This window comes from Polypterus senegalus, chromosome 1, assembly GCF_016835505.1.
Source record: "Polypterus senegalus isolate Bchr_013 chromosome 1, ASM1683550v1, whole genome shotgun sequence".
Lineage (NCBI taxonomy): Eukaryota > Metazoa > Chordata > Cladistia > Polypteriformes > Polypteridae > Polypterus > Polypterus senegalus.
This window is the reverse complement of record NC_053154.1, coordinates 284,326,412-284,345,674: the sequence shown is the minus strand read 5'-3', so window position 1 is coordinate 284,345,674 and position 19,263 is coordinate 284,326,412. Positions and strand designations below refer to the sequence as shown.

Sequence of the window (19,263 nt, the reverse complement as noted above, 5' to 3'; positions counted from 1 at the left end):
TATACTAGGTTTGCAGTGTTGCCAAGTGGCTTGAAAATGCAAGACTACATGTGAAGTAATAGATACCATCACTGAATCATTGTGTGACAATGGACAAGCCACTTTACAAATGTAATTTTGCTCACTGATCAATTTTAGTTTTATCAGACTTTTACAGAACACTGCCCACGTAATAATGAACTAAGTAAAGATTTAGTGACATCAGAATTGAGATGGAAAAAAATAAATTTAGGTAAAGATATGGTGATTGTATTTTAAATATGTCAGTTACGCACTTTGTTTTCTTTCTAATTTCGTCCACAAGTTGTTTGATATGGTCATCCATAAACTCAATCTTCTCATTTTTTCTTGCATGTGCTTTCTGCAACTGCACAATCCTTTCTATTAACACAGCCTTATCTACTTCAGGGAAGCTGTCAACAGCAACCACTGAACCGGTGTTCTCAGGAGATCGATCATCATTGCTACTTCGAGCATTTAAAGAACCTGTTGAAACAAAAGTCACACATAAATAATTTCAAAAAACAAATGCTGCAGACAATGCATTCATTAAACAGTTTTCTAGTTTTAACTGAAATATTAAATCATGTTTACAATGCAGGTACAAAGTGTTTTTTTATTCACTTTTCAGAATTGTTAAAAAAAAAAAAAAAATGCAAGCAGTAGTTTATTAGATATTTTTAGAATGTGTAAGACAGATAGAGACGTTTGTACCTGATGAGCTTGAGCGACTCCCCATACTGCTGGCTTCTTTGTCGTAGCTACCATTTTCCATCTGATCAAGTTTTTTTCGTGCTGTAAGAAAATGAATACAAAATTTTTAAGATAAAGTAAAAAACAAATCTTTTAATGTGAAATTATTAACAATGGTCAGCGCTACTGACTAATACAGTACTGGTAAAAGCTGAGCTTATTATCTGCTCATTCAGTCTGAAAAATATGCAACCTCTCTGTCAAATTAAAAATAAATAAATAAATTACATTGAGAACTCAACTATCTACACAAATGGATTAAAGTTATCAAATTATTCTTTAATAACTTCCAAAAAGATTTGGGAGTAAATTGATCTTTCACACATTCAGATCTGGTAAAGCCTTTGAGCTTCTTTTAACGCCATTAATGAAACCAAAGAATGACAAACATTCTAGTAATATAAACAGATGAATACAGAGTGTTACAGGAGATTAAAGGCATCATATTTTGATTATTTGTAGTAACACTGCACTTTCTCAGACTGAGGAATTATGGTTTGTGAATAGCTTAAAAATTATAAACAACCTCCACAACACCAAGTGAATTAAAATTGGATGGATGATGTTTCTGCCAACTTTAAACAGCAATGCTTCACAGCTGTCAAAATCTAGGTCAGTCTTAACAATGCTAACAAAAAATTGCATATGTTGATGAGAAGTAAATATGACACATTCTTGACTGAACTACCATCCAGGCATTGACCAGGGCACTCTACAGGACTGCCTTGACTTGTTTTAAAAGCAACTCTTGTACGGCTTTGGCTGTAAATTTTAGTTCAACTCCCATCTCTAGAATACTGCACTAAACTTTCCTCTGGATTTCTTTGTACTCAATACTTCTGAAAACGAACAAAACTTCTTTCTGCTAAGCATACACCTGATATGATGTTGCCACAACAACATTTTATAGTATGTATAGCATTCAAGATGTTGTGCAGTGTTAGGCTAACAGAAAAGGAGGCAAAAACACTCAAAGTTAGTTTTGGTCTAATTAGACCGTGGACTTGTCTTCTAACAAGTGCCAATCTCAAGCATGCTTTCAGACAAACTGATAAACACGGCTATGGTAAAGGAGAAGTGCAATTTCCGAGAGTATACTAGTAGGCAAAAGTCTATACATTAAGATCAGAAAAAAGAAAAATCACAGAGCAGAGCAAACCTAAATAAACACTGATCAAGAAAACACAATTCTTCTCTGACATCACACACCACACAATACATACAAAATGTACCCATAAAAACAGTTTAAGTGCTAATTTAACATTGGAAATGTTGCTGTGTAGTCTACCTGCCTAACAGCACACATTGTCATAGCCAGCAGTTAAGACATCATTAATAATAATGTAATAAGCAAAAAAGTAAGCACAAAATAAAACAAGTTATTCCCAAATTCTGTCAGAGCACTCTCTCCGAAGACAAGAACTCTGAATGAACCGGTCTGGTTTAAAAGGTTGTTAAATGTGGAACTAGTGGAGTAACTGTAGGGCATGGACATCCCGAGAAAACCCAGTAACACTCTTCAGGTCCATAACCTCACCCTAAACGCATAAGAGTCGAGACAATGGGAATTCGTTTTTTGTCTTATGCGTATGCTGTAGATAGTGATGAGTAGGCATTAGTGAAAACAATTTGCAAAAACCTCAAGTAAACTTTTTTCCCCGTTGTCATTATGGGGTGTTGGTGTAGAATTCTATGGAAAAAAATTTATTTAATACATTTTTCCATAAGGCTGCAACATAACAAAATGTGAAAAAAGTGATGCGCAAAAATATTAAGTCAAGTCATGAACAAACAAAAAATGTGAAAATGTTCTTACCTTGAACAAGTTGTTTAGTAAGATCTTTTAGATTAGCCGCATGCTTTCGTCTCTGTGTCACAAGTTCATCATTAAGTTCTTCAACAGACGTATTCAAGTCAGCAACTTGTTTTTGAAGGGATGTTCTCTCACTCTGAAGAGCTTCAACTTCTTCCTTCCTCAAGGCCTCCTCTTTCTGCATCCTATTCATCTAATAAAATAATAAAAACCTTATAAAGTTAAATTTTATGTTTGCTCAATATGTCATTTTAAAAGGTACAAAAGTAGCTGGAAAGGCATCGGGTTTCATTTAAATCTCTGTGGTAAAGCATGTTTAGGGGTCCGTGGCAGTGTGCAGTTGTTAACTAAAAACAGTGTCCTCAGGCTCAGAGGGGACGTAGGTGCACTTGGTAACAAGGCTAAGAAACCCTAAAAGCAGTCAACCCAGCCAGTTTCCTCATTAGCACTCTAGGGATTGTAATTAAGATGTCTGTGCTCATTCAAGTGTAAGTGAAGCCTGAGTAGAAGGATGGGGAGATCCAGAGAATGAGAAATGAAGAAGAAAGAGACCAGAAATTATGCCCTACCAGTTTCTCCTGTTGAGCGTCAAGGGTAGCGGGATGTGACCAGCTGTTATGAGAGATTTTTATAGACACCAAGAGACAGCGGCAGAGCAAGGTTTACGAGGACCCCAAGGACGTCAAGGGATGATGACATGGACCCAGGCTGGACAAAAGGGTTCACTGATCCTGTCAAAGGACATCTTCTCTTGCAGAAGACACCATAATAGGCGAACAGAAGAGACATCTGTTTTAGAAGAAGCATGGAGGCTCAGGAGTGGTTTTAAAGGACAGATGCAATCTGTTTTAGCCTTCAATTTTATACCTATTGACTGGAACATTCGTTGTTGATTTTAACCTCCACCAATGCGCAGATTTAATTGAGGATTATTTATTTATTTTAAAAAAAACTGCACTGTAATTTTGTTTTGAACACTTGATTTTGTGAAAATAAAAGCACTGCACACTTTTACACAATCTCCTCCTCTGTGTGTGTCCTTATTGCTCAGTCCATCCTCAGTTTCAGGAGTATCAATGACCTGGGTTCAAGGGAGTGTGCTAGCTGAGGGCAAACCAAGCATCACAATCTTTGTTTAAAACACTTGGGCAGTGATATTTATAACGAAATTCTGAAAGTCTTAAAATAATTAACATTTCTACAAGAAATCCTCTAAAGGTCAGTTTTATTTTCTTACAGACGTGACATTGCTTGGACTTGCGAAACGCTGCACTTTTAAAATAGTTCTGCTTTTAGAAACATCACAGAACAACAAAAATACACAAAAAAAAGCAAAATTTCATAATATGTAAACAGGCTGCTTTACAACAGAAGCTTTAGAAAAGAAATCTTGAATTGTTAACTTAAATATTAATTATTCTATGTTACATTGTAAGCAATAATCAACAGTTTACCTGAAACATTGAAATCTTTTTAACATGGATATAAATGGATATAAGTATTTAATTGCTAGGAAAAATTAGGACATTCAAGCTATCCTATCACCCCCCTTGTATCACACCACTGTAAAAGAGAAGCAGCAGTAGTTTAGTAGGTTCCATGTTCATCTGTATAAACACCATAAAACCAATATAGCTGTCACACAGCTCAGGAAAGAGATTTTGTCTCATTCTGTCTCTTATAGAAGAACATACTTTGGCATAAAAAGTGCAGATTAATCCCAGAACAGCAGCAAAAGACCTTGTGATGATGCTGAAGTATTTATATCCACAATAAAACGAGTCCTACACATATCAACATAACTTGAAAGGATGCTCAGCAAGGAAGCCACTGCTCCAAATTCATCATAAAAAGCCAGACTGCACTTTGCAGTGGCACATGGGTACTAAGATCTTACCTTCTGGATAAATGTCCTGTGATCTGATGAATCCAAAATTGAACTGTTTGTCCATAATAACCATAGTCATGCTCGTAGGAAAAAGGGTAAGGCTTGCAAGCCAAAACACACCATCCTAGCCATCAAGCATGGGGGTGGAAGCATCATGTTGTGGGGCACTTTGCTGCTGGTGGGACTGGTGTACTTAACAAAATAAACGGCATCATGAGGAAATAAAATTATGTAGATATACTGCAGCAACATTTCAAGACCTCAGCAAGGAAGCTGAAGCTCGGTCGCAAATGGGTCTACCAAATGGACAATGATTCCAAGCATATCTCTAAAGTTGCGGCAAAATGGTTTAAAAGGCAACAAGGTCAAGGTATTGGAATGCCTATCACAAACCTGTGACCTGAATCCGACTGAAAATTTGCGGGCAGGACTGAAAAAGCGTGTGCGAGCAAGGAGGCCTACAAACCTATCGTAGTTATACCATTTTTGCCTGGAGGAATGGGCCTTAATTCCAGCAAATTATTGTAATAAAACTTGTTGAAGTCTACCAAAAATATCTGGCCCAAGTTAAACAATTTAAAGGCAATGCTACCAAATATTAACAAAGTGTGTGTAAACTTGTGACCAACTAGAATTGTGATATAGTCAATAAAAAGTGAAATACTCTGTGAACATTGTTAGAAAAAGTTACTTTTGCCCTGCGCAAAGCATATGTCTTAAACAATAGCTAAAAATGTATAATTTGTTTAAAATCTGTAGAGAGGTTATGAAGAGAGTTCTAAAGAATTCACAGTAAATGCATGTAAACTTCTGACTTCAACTCTAGGAAGATCATACAAACTCCCAGAAAACCACTGTGTCATCCCTCCGACAAATTTTTTTTTCACCGAAACAATTCTTTTGCGACTAAGAAAAATTTAGGACAGTATGGAAAATAAAATAAATCAGCGATTTTACTTTGAATTGTAATCCATCACAAACAGTATAAAGAGAAGATATTTAACTCATAATCTGGTCTTCCTCATTTTTTGTAAATATACATCCATCCTTGCCATTGAGGGCCTGCAACACATTCCAAAAAAGTTGGGATGGCGTAATTAAGGGCCAATAATGAAGAAAAGAAAATATTGATGTGAGTAGAAACGGATGATGTTCAACAGACAACTGTAAACTATTTTTTTTTTTTTTTTATAAAAAGATGCATCCAGCCTTTTAAGAGCAAAGATGGGCCGAGGATTGCCAATTTTCCAACAAATACGTGAAACAATCATTAAAAAAATTAAAACCGTATTTCTCAAAAATAGATCAGAAGGTATTTGGGTATTTCACCCCCCAAGAGTGTTGAGTATAACTAAAAGATTATTCAAAAGAATCTGAAGAGCTTTCAGTGCATAAAAGGCAAGGGAAAAGGCATAAACTGACAGCCTGTAATCTCCACTCCCTCCAATGGCTCTGCATCATGAACCATTATTCATCAATAAGTGATATAACCACATGGAGTCAGGGGTACTTTTGCAAACCTTTATCAAATAACACAATATGTAGTTAAATCAACTAGAGAAGGTAAGACAATGCAACACCACCAACCACTAACTGGCTAGCCTACAGTACTCACCTGTCCCTGACTGAGAATTTGTGAGACTTTTGAAATGTAAAATGAAATATCAAAGACTCCACATAGTTGGACACCTACTTGTTTGCTAGGAGAATAAGACAAAATTTACTCCTGAAACTCTCAATAAAGTCATGTCTTCACTACCTACACATTAATTGTGTTGTGAGAAGAAAAAGCAACATTAAAAAGTGGTTAATGCTTTACTGTCCAAACCTTTTTTGGAATATGTTGCAAGTATCAAAAGAAGAGTTTACTTTTGACAAAACAAAGTTAATGAGTTGAAAGATCAAATAATTGAGTTTATATTGTTTTCAGGCCACAGATCCTTTAATAATCCCAGCTTTCTATTTTTATTTTCCATATTGTGCCAACATATTCCACGTTGGGGTTGTAGTTCATATACCAAAAGCTACAATTTTAATTTGACATGAAGCACTTCTACAACTTTGAACTTACTAATTCAGCATTTGTATGACCCATTTGTTCCAAATGATCTTCTAGATCTTTCACTCTGAAGGTTACTTTATCAAGCTGAACCTGTAGGGTGTTGCTTTCTGATTGCAGCTGAGCATTTTTGCTAGTCAGTTTCTCTGTAAAGCTCAGTAGTTCTGATTCTCTCTTTCGACTGCCATCAATATCCTTCTGAAAGTCAGCAACTAGGGAATTAAGATTATTTATCTCCTCTTTCAATAATTCAATTTCCTGTTTGTCCCTATAAAACAAATGCAAAAGATCATACATTATATATAATAAAAATTCTAAATAAAACAGTTATTTATATATACATACAAGCATCTATTTCACAGTATGCATATACTGAACATATATTATACATGTGTATATACATACAATATACACAAAAATATGCAAATATAAATGTACAGAAAAAGAGGTAATTAAACATTAATTCCACTAATTATTTAAAAGCAATCAGCAGCGTAAACATATAACCAGATTGCCACCAAAGTCCCATGTGGTACTGCAAATATTGTTAAAGCGTTAGTATTTCCAGTAAAGGGTGCTTTGGAGCCAGTAGACCACATCAGCCATAAATAAAAAAGGGTTAGAAATGGGACCATCACACCTTGTTTGGAGGTCTGGGCCAATGAACAGAACAAAATTTGTGAGTTAGATAGGAAATGTTGACAATAAAAAGAATGTAATCCTTCTTTAAAACTTTAAATAAAAACACAGACTTTTGATATATTAGAGCAAGTTTTACCAAGCCCTCCATCAACCTTAAGTTCTGGCTGTCAATCTACAGTTCAGTAGTTTTACTTCAAAACGTTTACAGGCCAGCATTTTACACTTAGCAATCATTTTATATTAAATGATATATATGGTGCTGCATGTCACTGCTTTGGCTTCGAAGTAAGAACTCCACTTGTAGTGAGTGCAGTGCACACTTGTGTTTGCCACATTGTCCTTTGGTGTGGTTTGGTCTTCCACAGCCTGTGGTTAAGCTCTTTGCTATATCCTCCACAGGACTCTTTCTGGCACAACAGTTTAGGCATTGACGCTCTGTTAATGTAGTAATGATGCATTATTAGACTAGAATCAGTCACGGGTACAGAGCTTGGAAGAGGGGATCATAGATCAAGCTCAGTGGACTTCTAGCTCTAAAATGTCAAAGAAGAGTCCAAATAAAGATATTGAGCTTCTTGCTCCCTAGGGAATAAATAGTGGCTTCCTGCTCAAAAGAAGTGTTGGCCAGTTTTCTGTTCCAAACAGAAAGAACAGATGACGGCACCTAGTTTTACAAGACATAGTCGTCTCTGGTTATTGGATCAAAGTTCTATCCAGTTCATGAGATTCATGAGATTTAGCCAGAGTTAAGATCATGTTTACAGGAGTCTCTGCAGGCATGTCAGCTTTTACACCTTTGCTATCACACAGAAGTACAGAGGTGATCAAAGTGTTAGTAGAGAGCTGTAGTTTAGCAGTTACTGCAATTTTAGTATTCATACAGATATGCAACCAAAGTGATCCTACTCTGCTGGGCCCTTGAGCAAGACCCTTAACCTGTAATTGCTCCAGGGGCACTGTACAATGGCTGACTCTGCGCTCTGACCCCAAGGGATGTGTGAAAACTAACAAATTACTAATACAAGAAATTGTATAAGACTCAATAAAGAACAAAAAAAAAAAAAAAAGTACCATGTGGCAGAGCAAAGATAAACAGGGAAATGCTACTTTATGTGTCATGTTTTTTTGGGTTTTTTTTGCACAGTACATATTTGGATTTGACTAAAAGTAGTGTTAAAATATAAATGGAAAAACTTGGTTTGGTCAGCTCATACTTTCACATTTGGCTATAATGAAAACATACAGCATTTTTAAAGCAAGAATAAAAGAGCATGCAAACTGATCAGTTTAAATCTACAAGGTTCCTACTATGGAGAGTTAACAGTCTTAAGGAAATGTGTATGTGTACACAACAAAATCCTAAAATGACCAACAACAAATCAGGCATACTTATGACCTACAGTTATTTTAAGTATAAATGTAATTTGTGTAAAATACTTGATTAATTACAAGTGAATTTGTTCAAATGTATAAATTCAAAAGAATGAAGCAATGCATAAATATATAAATAAAAACCTTGAAAAATATTTACAGAATTACCTGTGTTGCTGGTCTTCTAATTTTTGGACATTTTTTACTCGATCCAACAGATTCTGAATTTCACTCTTTTGCCGATTAATAATCTCTCTGTACTTATTCAGTTCATCTTCTGTTCTTAACCTTTCCTCTTCAAGGCATTTTACCTACATGGAAAACACAATGACCTTGAAAACAGTAACTGAAAAGACAAAGTAAAGGTAATCAGCACTACAGTGCTGTGAAGCACATTATATCCCTGGACAATATGGCAATATTATCATTGAAATATTTCTAGCCCTGACCCACAAAATTAACTTGCTTTGAGAAGATGATAGGCAAATGCTTACTTGCACAAGCTTGAGAAAAAAAAATCCAGATCAAGGAAATGATTAGTGAAGAAGCAGCGCCAAGCTGATGCATTGTTCAGTTTTGGTGGTGTAACCGTGACAAGCTTGTGTTAGGATAGAAAGTTAAGATGCTCAGGAACACACAAGCTATCAGGTGCGTTATAGCTGATGACAGACAGGCACCTGCTCTCACATGGTCGGGTATTAGCATTTGAGTCCGTGAATGGTGCGCTGAAGTCTGTTGAGGTGCTGAGAGATGTTTCATCAGAAGAAGACTAACAGTTTCTTTGTTAGTACCTAGTAAACTTGTACTGATAGGCGATGTCAATGGCAATCAATTATTGATTACTGACATTATAGATGGAGTTTCTTTTGTGGAGGATTTGAACCCACTGATTAAGCACACTGTAAATACACCCTACACTTGTATTCTGATTGCATACGGATAGGCTGTATGCCACTGCATTTACATACACTAGGAAGTTTAAATGCTTTTTTAGCAGAAATCTACAAATCAGAATATAATTTCACTCACAAAAAACAAATTAGTGGTAGACATCCCATTTTGACAGCTTGTGGAAAAAGCCATTTGCAACATACTATTAAGAAGAGAAAAGAGAGGCAGAGGATGTTGCAATTGCGACAGCTCTAGCCAAAGCTGCAACTTTGTCACCATTCTGCATTCATTTCACGCATTCAAACTGACTGTAGCAAACTCTTGCTTGGATCACTCGATGATTGCTGTTGCTACTCCACAAGCATCTTTTCACATTTTTTAGTATTTGCAAAAGAACACAGCCTCTCAGGATGCCGAGAAGACATGAGATTTCGAAAATGTGCACTCGTAAAAAAAAAAAAGCATGTTGCTCCGGTATCGTGGTACATCACGATCACCACTAGTACTGGCTAGAACACCTTAACCAATAAAAACCTTCCTCCTTACTCAACAAATAACTTAATTTGTTTGACTCACCATGCAGTTTTGCTTTGAGGGCAAAGTGTTGCTAGTTAGGCAAGGCTAATTTCTTCTTGGCCAACCATTTGGTTAGCTGTGTTTTTCTATATTAAACAAGGATATTATTGCAACTTGTCACAATGAATAGCAATTAGCAATCCGGGTACTCAGTGACCAAATTGAAAACTACAGGAACTGCTTTTCCTGTTGAAATGGCAATTTAGACTTGAACCCTACCTGATAATATTGACTATCAATGATGTTTAAGGAGACAATGATTGACCCAAGAGATTTAAATATCATCCAACCCTATTTCCAGTATAATCTTTTTAATAGATTTAGACAAGTTGAGATGTCCTTATTGTTTGTGTGTTAAACACATAACAAAAAAACAAAACTACTGTACATATATATTCTCATACATATAGCTGCATATGAAATGAACATCTAAACCATGATTAAATAAACTGTGCTTGATATGTAGTTATATATTTAAGATAATGGATTTTATATTATGGAAATAAAGTGAATTCAAGTGACATCACATACATACATAACAACCTTTTTTCTTATTAAAATTCAATTTTTTGGCAGGTGCACCAGTAGTACAATTTCAAACAGCAGTGCCACAGAAGTGATCCACCTTGGAGATTCTCAACTCTACTATGGTCATACAATTTTTAAGCAAAATTGGTTGGTTGAAAATCACTAAAAGACAACTGATTAAGGAGGGGGTTAAAATAACAATTACAGAGCATCTTTAAAGTAAATCTCTCCAAGTACTCTGTGTGGAAATACTACTGATTTCTCATATTTTTAAAGATTCTCCTGCATACATTTCTTTATTCCTTATTTATTAGGAGTTGTTCAATTATTTGGAAGGTGCCCTTATCTAATGTGACTTGAAGAAATCCAAAAACAATTTTTGCATTTTTTTGTTTAATTGGAACACAGGGTGATTACATCAATATCTATGATTATGCATTCAGACAGGGATGGGGAGGAAACCAGCAACCATGTGATTTGAAGACTACCTCCCTTACTTACCTCTCCGCCTCCTACAACCAAACACAAACATACCTATTTGTTTCATTTTTATCCAGAGGAAATCATGAAAATGACTTGGCCATGTCACAGGCAGAGATATTAACAATAAATCCTTTACATAAAAATGCAGTCCCATTTCAATTTCACTTCTAAAAGCACATCACTACAGTACATTAGCTTAGTGTCTATACCAGTGCAAAACAGAAAAGAAGTTACACACAGACTACTTGTTGCCCCAAATGACATGCTTCATCATGACAGTTAAAGCACACAAACCTCCACTGTTACCCAGCAACACATCCATGGGGAGTACTATCAAAGTGAATCCTTCCAGGGCATCTGTCTCACTATTTGCTATTTCAGCATCCTTCTAAATGGGGTGCTGAGGTATCACCTGTTGCATGGCTGCACTTGGGTCCTAATCTGGGATCCTGAGTTGGTTTGTCGTGTGGTGGGTGCGGCAATGCACTGTATCAGTGCGTGCTCCTAACCCCTCTCTCTCTCTCTCTCTCTCTAACTGGGCATTAAGCACTGTACCTCAAACAGTATGATATAGTTAATGCATGTTTATGTTTGTGATTTGGTTTTGTGCAGGAAAAAAGGAATTTAAAAAAAAAAATCTTAAGGGAGCAACTTCCATCCATTCATTTTCTAACCCGCTGAATCCAAACACAGGGTCACGGGGGTCTGCTCGAGCCAATCCCAGCCAACACAGGGCACAAGGCAGGAACCAATCCTGGGTAGGGTGCCAACCCACCGCAGGACACACACACAAACACACCAAGCACACACTAGGGCCAATTTAGAATCACCAATCCACCTAACCAGCATGTCTTTGGACTGTGGGAGGAAACCGGAGCGCCTAAGGGAGCAACTTAAAAAGCAAAATACACTGTATAACATCTACTATTTATTCTTTCTTTACAAACAACCTAACTAAATATATCCTGCTTGATATTCTAAATTACAGGGCATTTGCCGAACATTGCAGTTTCCAATAAGTTTTGCCTGCAAGGACCATTACTTTGGGTAGCAGGGGTAATCCTACAGATTTTCTTGCCTTTCTCATAAGCAGCACTGAATAAGCATGTTCAGCAAATTAAAAATTAGATATCCTGCTGCTTTGCAATAAAAATCCTGTGGAATATAAATGTTATCTTAAACCACATCTAACATTACATATTACATTCATTAAGTGTGGATAAGTGGGATAATAATAAAAAAAAAACACTTCAGAAACAAAAATAAACTAGCTACATAACTGGAGTGGATCAATACAAATGGAGAAATGAAATAAAATACACATAACATACCTTTCACATTTATTACTTGAGGCATTTGCCACATCAAATATGAGCATGTTTAATTTGTTCAGTTAAATCATTAAGAAACATAAGGCGCTTTTCCACTGCATAGTACATCACAGCACGGTTCAGTACAGCTCACCTTGGTTCGGCTCAGTTCAGCTCGGTTTGCGTTTCGACTGCAGTTTAGTACCGCTTTAGAGTGGGCGGGATTATTCACGTGTCGTTATTGTTGCGCCGCCTCTACTGCCGTGACACCGTGGAACTTTTACAACAACACGCAGACAACGACAACACTTTAGCTCGACGACGCGCAAGGGTAAGCATCTAAAAAAAGCACATCACTAGCTAACTTTTATCACTGTTGCAAAGCATAAAATGAACTTAACTGCCAGTGTAACATTAAAATGCTGATTCTGTATATTACAGATCTTCCACATTTTGCAAAAAAGTCGCCACAACAGACCATCTGTTTGGACATTTAACCGTGCCTCAGAGTGGTGGGATTTGATTGTTCCCGGTTTTACAAACACTCAGTGGCTGGAGAACTTTTGAATGTCTGAAGAAACATTCATCCACTTATGCAACAAACTGCGTCCAGCGATGGAGAGACGGGACACAAACTTCCGCGTGTGTGTACCTTTAAAGAAAAGAATAGCCAGTGACGCAGTAATGACGATTTTCTCCGGCCAATCAGTGACCAGCAGAGTTTACACGTCACGTTTTGGTAACGGTTCGGCGCGCTTGGAACCTCGGCTGAGGTGGTACTAAAAAAAGGACCAGGTACCAGGTATTGTTCCCAGTGGAAAACCCCCCAAAAGTGAGCTGAACTGAAACGTGTCGTGCCGTACTATGCAGTGGAAAAGCGCCAATAATGTGTACAGTACATCTAAAGTGTTATTACCACACAGGCCCAGAGTAAGAAGAAAAAATGCACCGAGACAATGAAACACACAATCCTATATTAATACTACTTATTTATTTTAAAATAGATACCTTTGTACGCAAAGTATGAAGTTCATCCATTCCTTCTTTAAAGGTTCTCTTCAAATCATCAAGCTCCTTGGTTTTTGCTTGATGAAGCTGTTGATAAGAAATAGTATTTGTAACTTTTTATTTTACAAAAACTACTACTGACCCTGCTTACACTTTTAAACTAACTGATGAAAATAGTCTCCTCTAAAAGAAATTGTACAACATTCCTACACTAAACTTTTAATAATTTTGAAAAATTACAATAAAGGTATTCATCTTTCCATTAATTATTCGACAATAGAAAAAAAAATTACATTCTTGAGTATAATTTAAAAGGCACAGTAAACAGCACAAATAGAGGAAACGTAATATTTCATAACATTGGCAAACTATATTAAAAATTTAAAAAGTTTAAAAATTAGGAAACAGATTAGTGTTTACTTTGTCATTACCTCTAACTGATCTGTCTTTTCTTGTTTTTGTTTTTCTAGTTCTCCTTTCGTCTCTTTAAGCTTTGCATCTAATTCATTAGATTTAATTTCTTCAGATTCCTAAAACACAGAAAAAATGCAATCACTAAAAATAATACAAACTGCTTGATCGAAAGGGCAACTTTTAAATCAACAAAGGGACCATTTGTGTACTTTTTCACAAAACACTTAAGCATCTTCTGCACTGTGGACTGTTCACATTTCTTTCATTAAAACATTTTCATAAAGGAGTGTTGCTTTATTAATGCTTACTTGGCAGAACATTAATCGGAATGTGAGAAATAGAAGTAACAAGTGGTGAAGACTTGATCAAGTAATAGACATGCACGTATTTCATATACAACTCTACTTAAAACACGAGAACATACCAAGGCACTAATAATCAAATAAAAGTGACACCTGCCAATGGAATGATCCCATGCAAAATATGGCTGACCTAGGACCACCTTGAATATATATTTAGATTAATATTTTTGAATATATTATAGGAGATTTCTCTGTGTGTTTGAAAAATACTTGTTTATTTTCATTTCTTTTTTAATGCAACATTTGAAACTCTAATATAGATTGTTAGGTTCATAAGTGGCAGTGTGCTTAATAGATAGAACTTCATTTGTCTGCGAGGGGAAATTTGTCTTTTTACAGAAGCTCTTTAAATAAATGAATACATAAATAGATAGATAAAAATATAATGACATACTACCAGAATAACTAAAAATTAAGAAAATTTTAAAAAGAAAGAAAAGGAAACTTCTGCCTTGACCATCTCAGTGAGGCATCATATAGGCATATTGCTGTTGGTATTAAGAAGCCGCAGTAGTGTTTCTTGACACACTTCTGCTGAAAAATGGGCGGAAAGTCCTCAGTGTTAGTGAGCCAGAGAAGTTGTACAGAATTGTTCATAATGGTACTCAGTTTTGTTTTAATCCCCTCCTTTGCTACAATCTCTTGTGTAGAGTGTGTCCCCTAACTGAGCCTACCCTTTTAATTAGCTTGCTAATATGATGGGCCAAGCTGAATTGCTTTATTTGTAATTACAGTGTTTCAGACAGCTATCCATACAAAATGCATAAAACCAACTCCTTGAACTGGTTGGCAGAGCACTGTAGGACACATGCAAACATTCACCCACACTGGGCAAATTTTCAGTGACCAGTTAACATAATATGCACATTTACTAGACTAAGCCACATCAAAGTAACAATATAAAGATATAAAAATTAAGGGCTTCATTAATAAAAATGCATATAGAATGCTAACCTATGATTATTTCAAGTTTCTACAATACAAAGTAATTATTAAAGAAAGATCACCTCTAAAAATTTACTCTATGCATACTGCATGATATACTATAACTATGGCTCCTTACTTTTCAAAGAATTCTGTATTTATGTCATGCATGGGTGTCTGAGGATTACCTGCCGATTTTTGCTGATGCTTGAGGTACCACCCCTGGGAAAGAGGGGGCGTTGTTGTTAATTATATCATCTCTTTGCCCTTCCACACCATTGAGCCTAACCCACAACTCTCCAGTATACATACTGTGTGTTTATTTTATTATATAGATATATAGATATAGATATATATATATATACACATACATACACATATATATATATAAAAAATAAAACACACAGTATGTATAATATATATATTATACACATACACAAGCAGCATTATCATGTCTCTCTTTCCCCAATTAGTGATTAATGATGTAAAAAAATTACACTAACACCGAGTATTTCATCATATATATATCTCTCAAAATAAACATAACACATTTTAGTATCATATATGTTTTTTTAATGGAATTAAAGTTCTTTTATTGTTCACACTAAGTAGTGTTTTTGAACCGCCTTTCCACTTTCCTTCATGTAAATATGTTAATATCATTCTCAATTAGAATATTTATTTTTTCTTATGTGTTTTATGATCTTAGCATGGTTGATGTTAGCTACTTTGTTATTGTTTTAGTAACGATATTTTTCAAGTAGTTATTTGTATCATTTAATCTTCCTGCATACTCCATCTTCTATCTGTTCCAAAATCAATGTTGGTGTTTGTTATTCAAAATTTTGCATTCTATATATATAATCTTAACTACTTTTTTCCAATACAGGCCTGTCTCTTACTTCTTACTGTGTAAATATTCTCTCTCTCTCTCTAATCTGGATTTTTGTCTTATCTTAAGGACAGTAAATGGGACAACAATTCAGAATATGCATGTCAACCAAAACACATTCACAAACTTAATCTAATTTATTGGAAATTGCACAAAATGGACGTTGTTCCTGAACCAACCACCCTGGTCTGTTCACCAAGTAATTTTGAAATTTTCTTCCCTACAGTTTTGGATCTCTTTAATGTCTGGATTCTTGTCTTTGGTCTCTCATTTGATTTTAATTGTGCGCAATACTTTCTCCTTAATGTATTTTTTCTTGCTCACTTAGCTCTCTTTTGCTGTTGCTCTCACTTATTAAAATAATATTTTTTAGGTTCTGTTGATCGAATGATTATTTGAGCAGTAAGACAAAAATTCCATCAAGTAGTAACCAGTTCACCACCAGTGCCCGTTACTCTGTCATGCAATTCTTTTTAAATTATCCAATAGTCTTTGTAACTAACAATACCACTAAAACTGAGGCTTTACCACCATCTGGTGGTGATTTTTAATATACTATTTATCATATATTTAAATATTACCTCTGCTACTTCTCCAATTGGAAAAAAAACAAAAAATAAAAAAAAACAATGAGTATATTGGTTTATTTATCTTATCATAACATGCTAATCTCATCCCCAGAGATGGGTAGTAACAGGTTATATTTACTCCAAAACTAGCTTAAATACATTTGCGGAAAAACAGAACAAAAAGTTATTATCTATAAACATTTAATTATGATTAGTTAATTTAGTACAGATGTTTAAAATGTAGGCATGCCAGTCGAGCAGAGCTAGTAGCTGATATTTCTGCCTCATAATTCTTCAGATTTGATTTCTAGCCTGGTCAGAGTCTGCATGGAGTTGGAAAGTTTTCTCTATGTGCACATGGACTGTGTTGTGGATTAATCACACTCACCCATCTGATGGTTACAAGGAACAACTCTGGTGGTTGGTGTGCCAGTGCTTTACAGGGCGCTTCCACACATACATACCCAAACGCAAGAGACTAAGAAAGATTGCTGCAGAAAATCCAGTGACAGATACCGATAAAAGCATCAGTTTAGTTTTAATCCAGTTACTTATTATACGCTAAATTCTAAAACGGGGTGACCTGGTGACATGGTGGTTAATGGTCATATTCCAATGCTTCAAGGACTCCGGTTTAATTCTTAGCCTAGTAACAGTCAGCATATGTTTGCTTAGGATGACTGCTACATGTGAATTTGTCCAGTGAAATACAGGGGATCCTTCCAGGTCAGATTTCTGCCCTGGGTCACATAATGAGCACATCTACCAAAGATTTTTGTGGAGACCAAGTTTCATGTTTGCCTCCAGTGGCATAACACACACTTGATGAACTTCTGCCCAATGGGAAAACATACAATAGTTCCACACATGCAGTGGTAGTAAACGGGACAGAATTCTGTTAAAGTCAATCACATAATGAAGGACACAAATAGGCTTGGGCAGCATGGTGGTGCGGTGGTAGCACTGGTGCCTCGTAGTAAGGAGACCAGGGTTCGCCTCATGGGTCCTTCCTGCATGGAGTTTGCATGTTCTGCCAGCATCTGTGTGGGTTTTCTAAGGGTGTCCCAGTTTCCTCCCACATTCCAAAGACATTCAGGTTAGTTAAATATTTTTTTATTTATTAACATAGTTCAAGTAGAGACTTAAAAAGTATGTGAAACAAACCAAAATTTAAATTTCTGGGTTGTAGAAAGAAAAATGCCAAGGTTTAAAAATGGGTAAGTAACATTGTTTGTATTAGCATGTAACATACAAGTATACATGGTACAAATGCAATGTATATACATTTAACTATATCATCAGTGTTCAAGTTCAAATTTAATTATCACGTATGAAAACACAGCTACAAGGATAAAAATGACACCAACCAACTGATGATTACAATGTGAGTGGTGTTACTGCCTCTCTATTCCAGAATCATGGGTCAGCAAGGACAGAGACAAAATCTTACCTTTAAAAACATTCATGAGCAAATGTATGTCAAATATGCACCTAATATATGAGTTTAAGAGTCGCGAATGGAAAAGTGTAAAAATATTCTTATAAAAAACTATGTAGACAATTAAGGAAAACACGGAAATGAGTAATGAGAAGCTGAGAAACCAACCACAGAAGCATCACATAGTTTTTAAGTGCCCTGGTAATATATATCTACATGAGAACTGAAAGTCTTCATGACAAAAGATCATCTGAAACTCTTACGAAAACAAGAACTGGACAAAGACTGAATATCATTATTACCCTGAACTTACGCGTTTCTCAGGCTTATGCCACATTTAACCTAAATGAACAGGCTAAAAATCTATAACATTATGTTATTCTGGTTATTGTGTAAGTGCAAAAGAAGGCAGTAATGTACGTACAGTATTTTGGTAAAAATCTTTAATGCTAATAAGTCTGTCATTTCCCATATTATATTTATAAAACACTAGCTAAGAAGACTGGGATTTCTTCTTCTTCTTCTTCTCCTCATGTCACAGCATGAATTACACAGACTACTCATAATGTTGCAAATAGACTGTGGCTGCTAAACAGAGATCAAAGTGGATGTTACCTGCAGTAGTGTTAAGTACTGAGTAGTTTATTAATCAAAGTTAAATATGAGGCTGTCTTACCTGATAGCTGATCAAAAATGTTTTAACAGCATTTAATAGTCAGATCGTAAGCAAGATTTCCAAAAGATCATAACTCAAAACAGTTGCCGTCTTAACCAGATAAAAGAAAGATATGACTAATCACTCCCTCTCATGGCCCTCTTACAAAAAGCAGACGTTTGTTTCTGAAGACAAGAGTTGAATAACTGTCCCAGGTGGAGAGGTTAAAGTACCTCAGAGCTGTGCTCTCAACTAATACTACAGCTGATCAGAAGATTGACCAACAAGTCAACACACTGGAAGCAGTTTTACAGACATCATACCAAACCCACTGTGGTTAAGCAGGAGCTAAGTCCTCAGACAAAGCTTTCAATTTACCAGTCACAAGCTCTGGATCATGAGCAAAAGAATAAAACTTCAAGTACAAGTAATGGAAATAAGGATCCTCTACAAGATTACTGGGGTCAGTCTCTGTGGCCAAGTGACAAGAACCGAAATAAATAGACTTCAGAGTAGAAATTCTGCCTCTATCGAGGGAGATATGTGAGCAGGGTTTAGAGTATGAAGTAAGCACATTTCATACACAGCTCACAGGGAGGTGGCAGAGGTTGCACACTCAAAACATACTGGAGAATTATAGGTTTAGACTGGCCAGGAAGTGTGTGAAAATTCAACAGGAAAAGAGGG

General features: G+C 35.9%; 1 protein-coding gene across 1 annotated transcript in view; it reads right to left on the bottom strand.

Annotated features, from left to right (window-relative positions):
* The window catches only part of ccdc186 (coiled-coil domain-containing protein 186), a 65,269-nt gene that overhangs the window by 6,217 nt on the left and 39,789 nt on the right, over window positions 1–19,263 (bottom strand). Inside the window, exons 8-14 of the mRNA XM_039775934.1 lie at window positions 13,754–13,852; window positions 13,323–13,409; window positions 8,695–8,837; window positions 6,526–6,781; window positions 2,570–2,759; window positions 715–795; window positions 276–486 (exon numbers count right to left, since the gene is read on the bottom strand). Coding sequence (XP_039631868.1) covers window positions 276–486; window positions 715–795; window positions 2,570–2,759; window positions 6,526–6,781; window positions 8,695–8,837; window positions 13,323–13,409; window positions 13,754–13,852 — 1,067 coding nt within the window. The remainder of the gene's footprint in view (window positions 1–275; window positions 487–714; window positions 796–2,569; window positions 2,760–6,525; window positions 6,782–8,694; window positions 8,838–13,322; window positions 13,410–13,753; window positions 13,853–19,263) is intronic.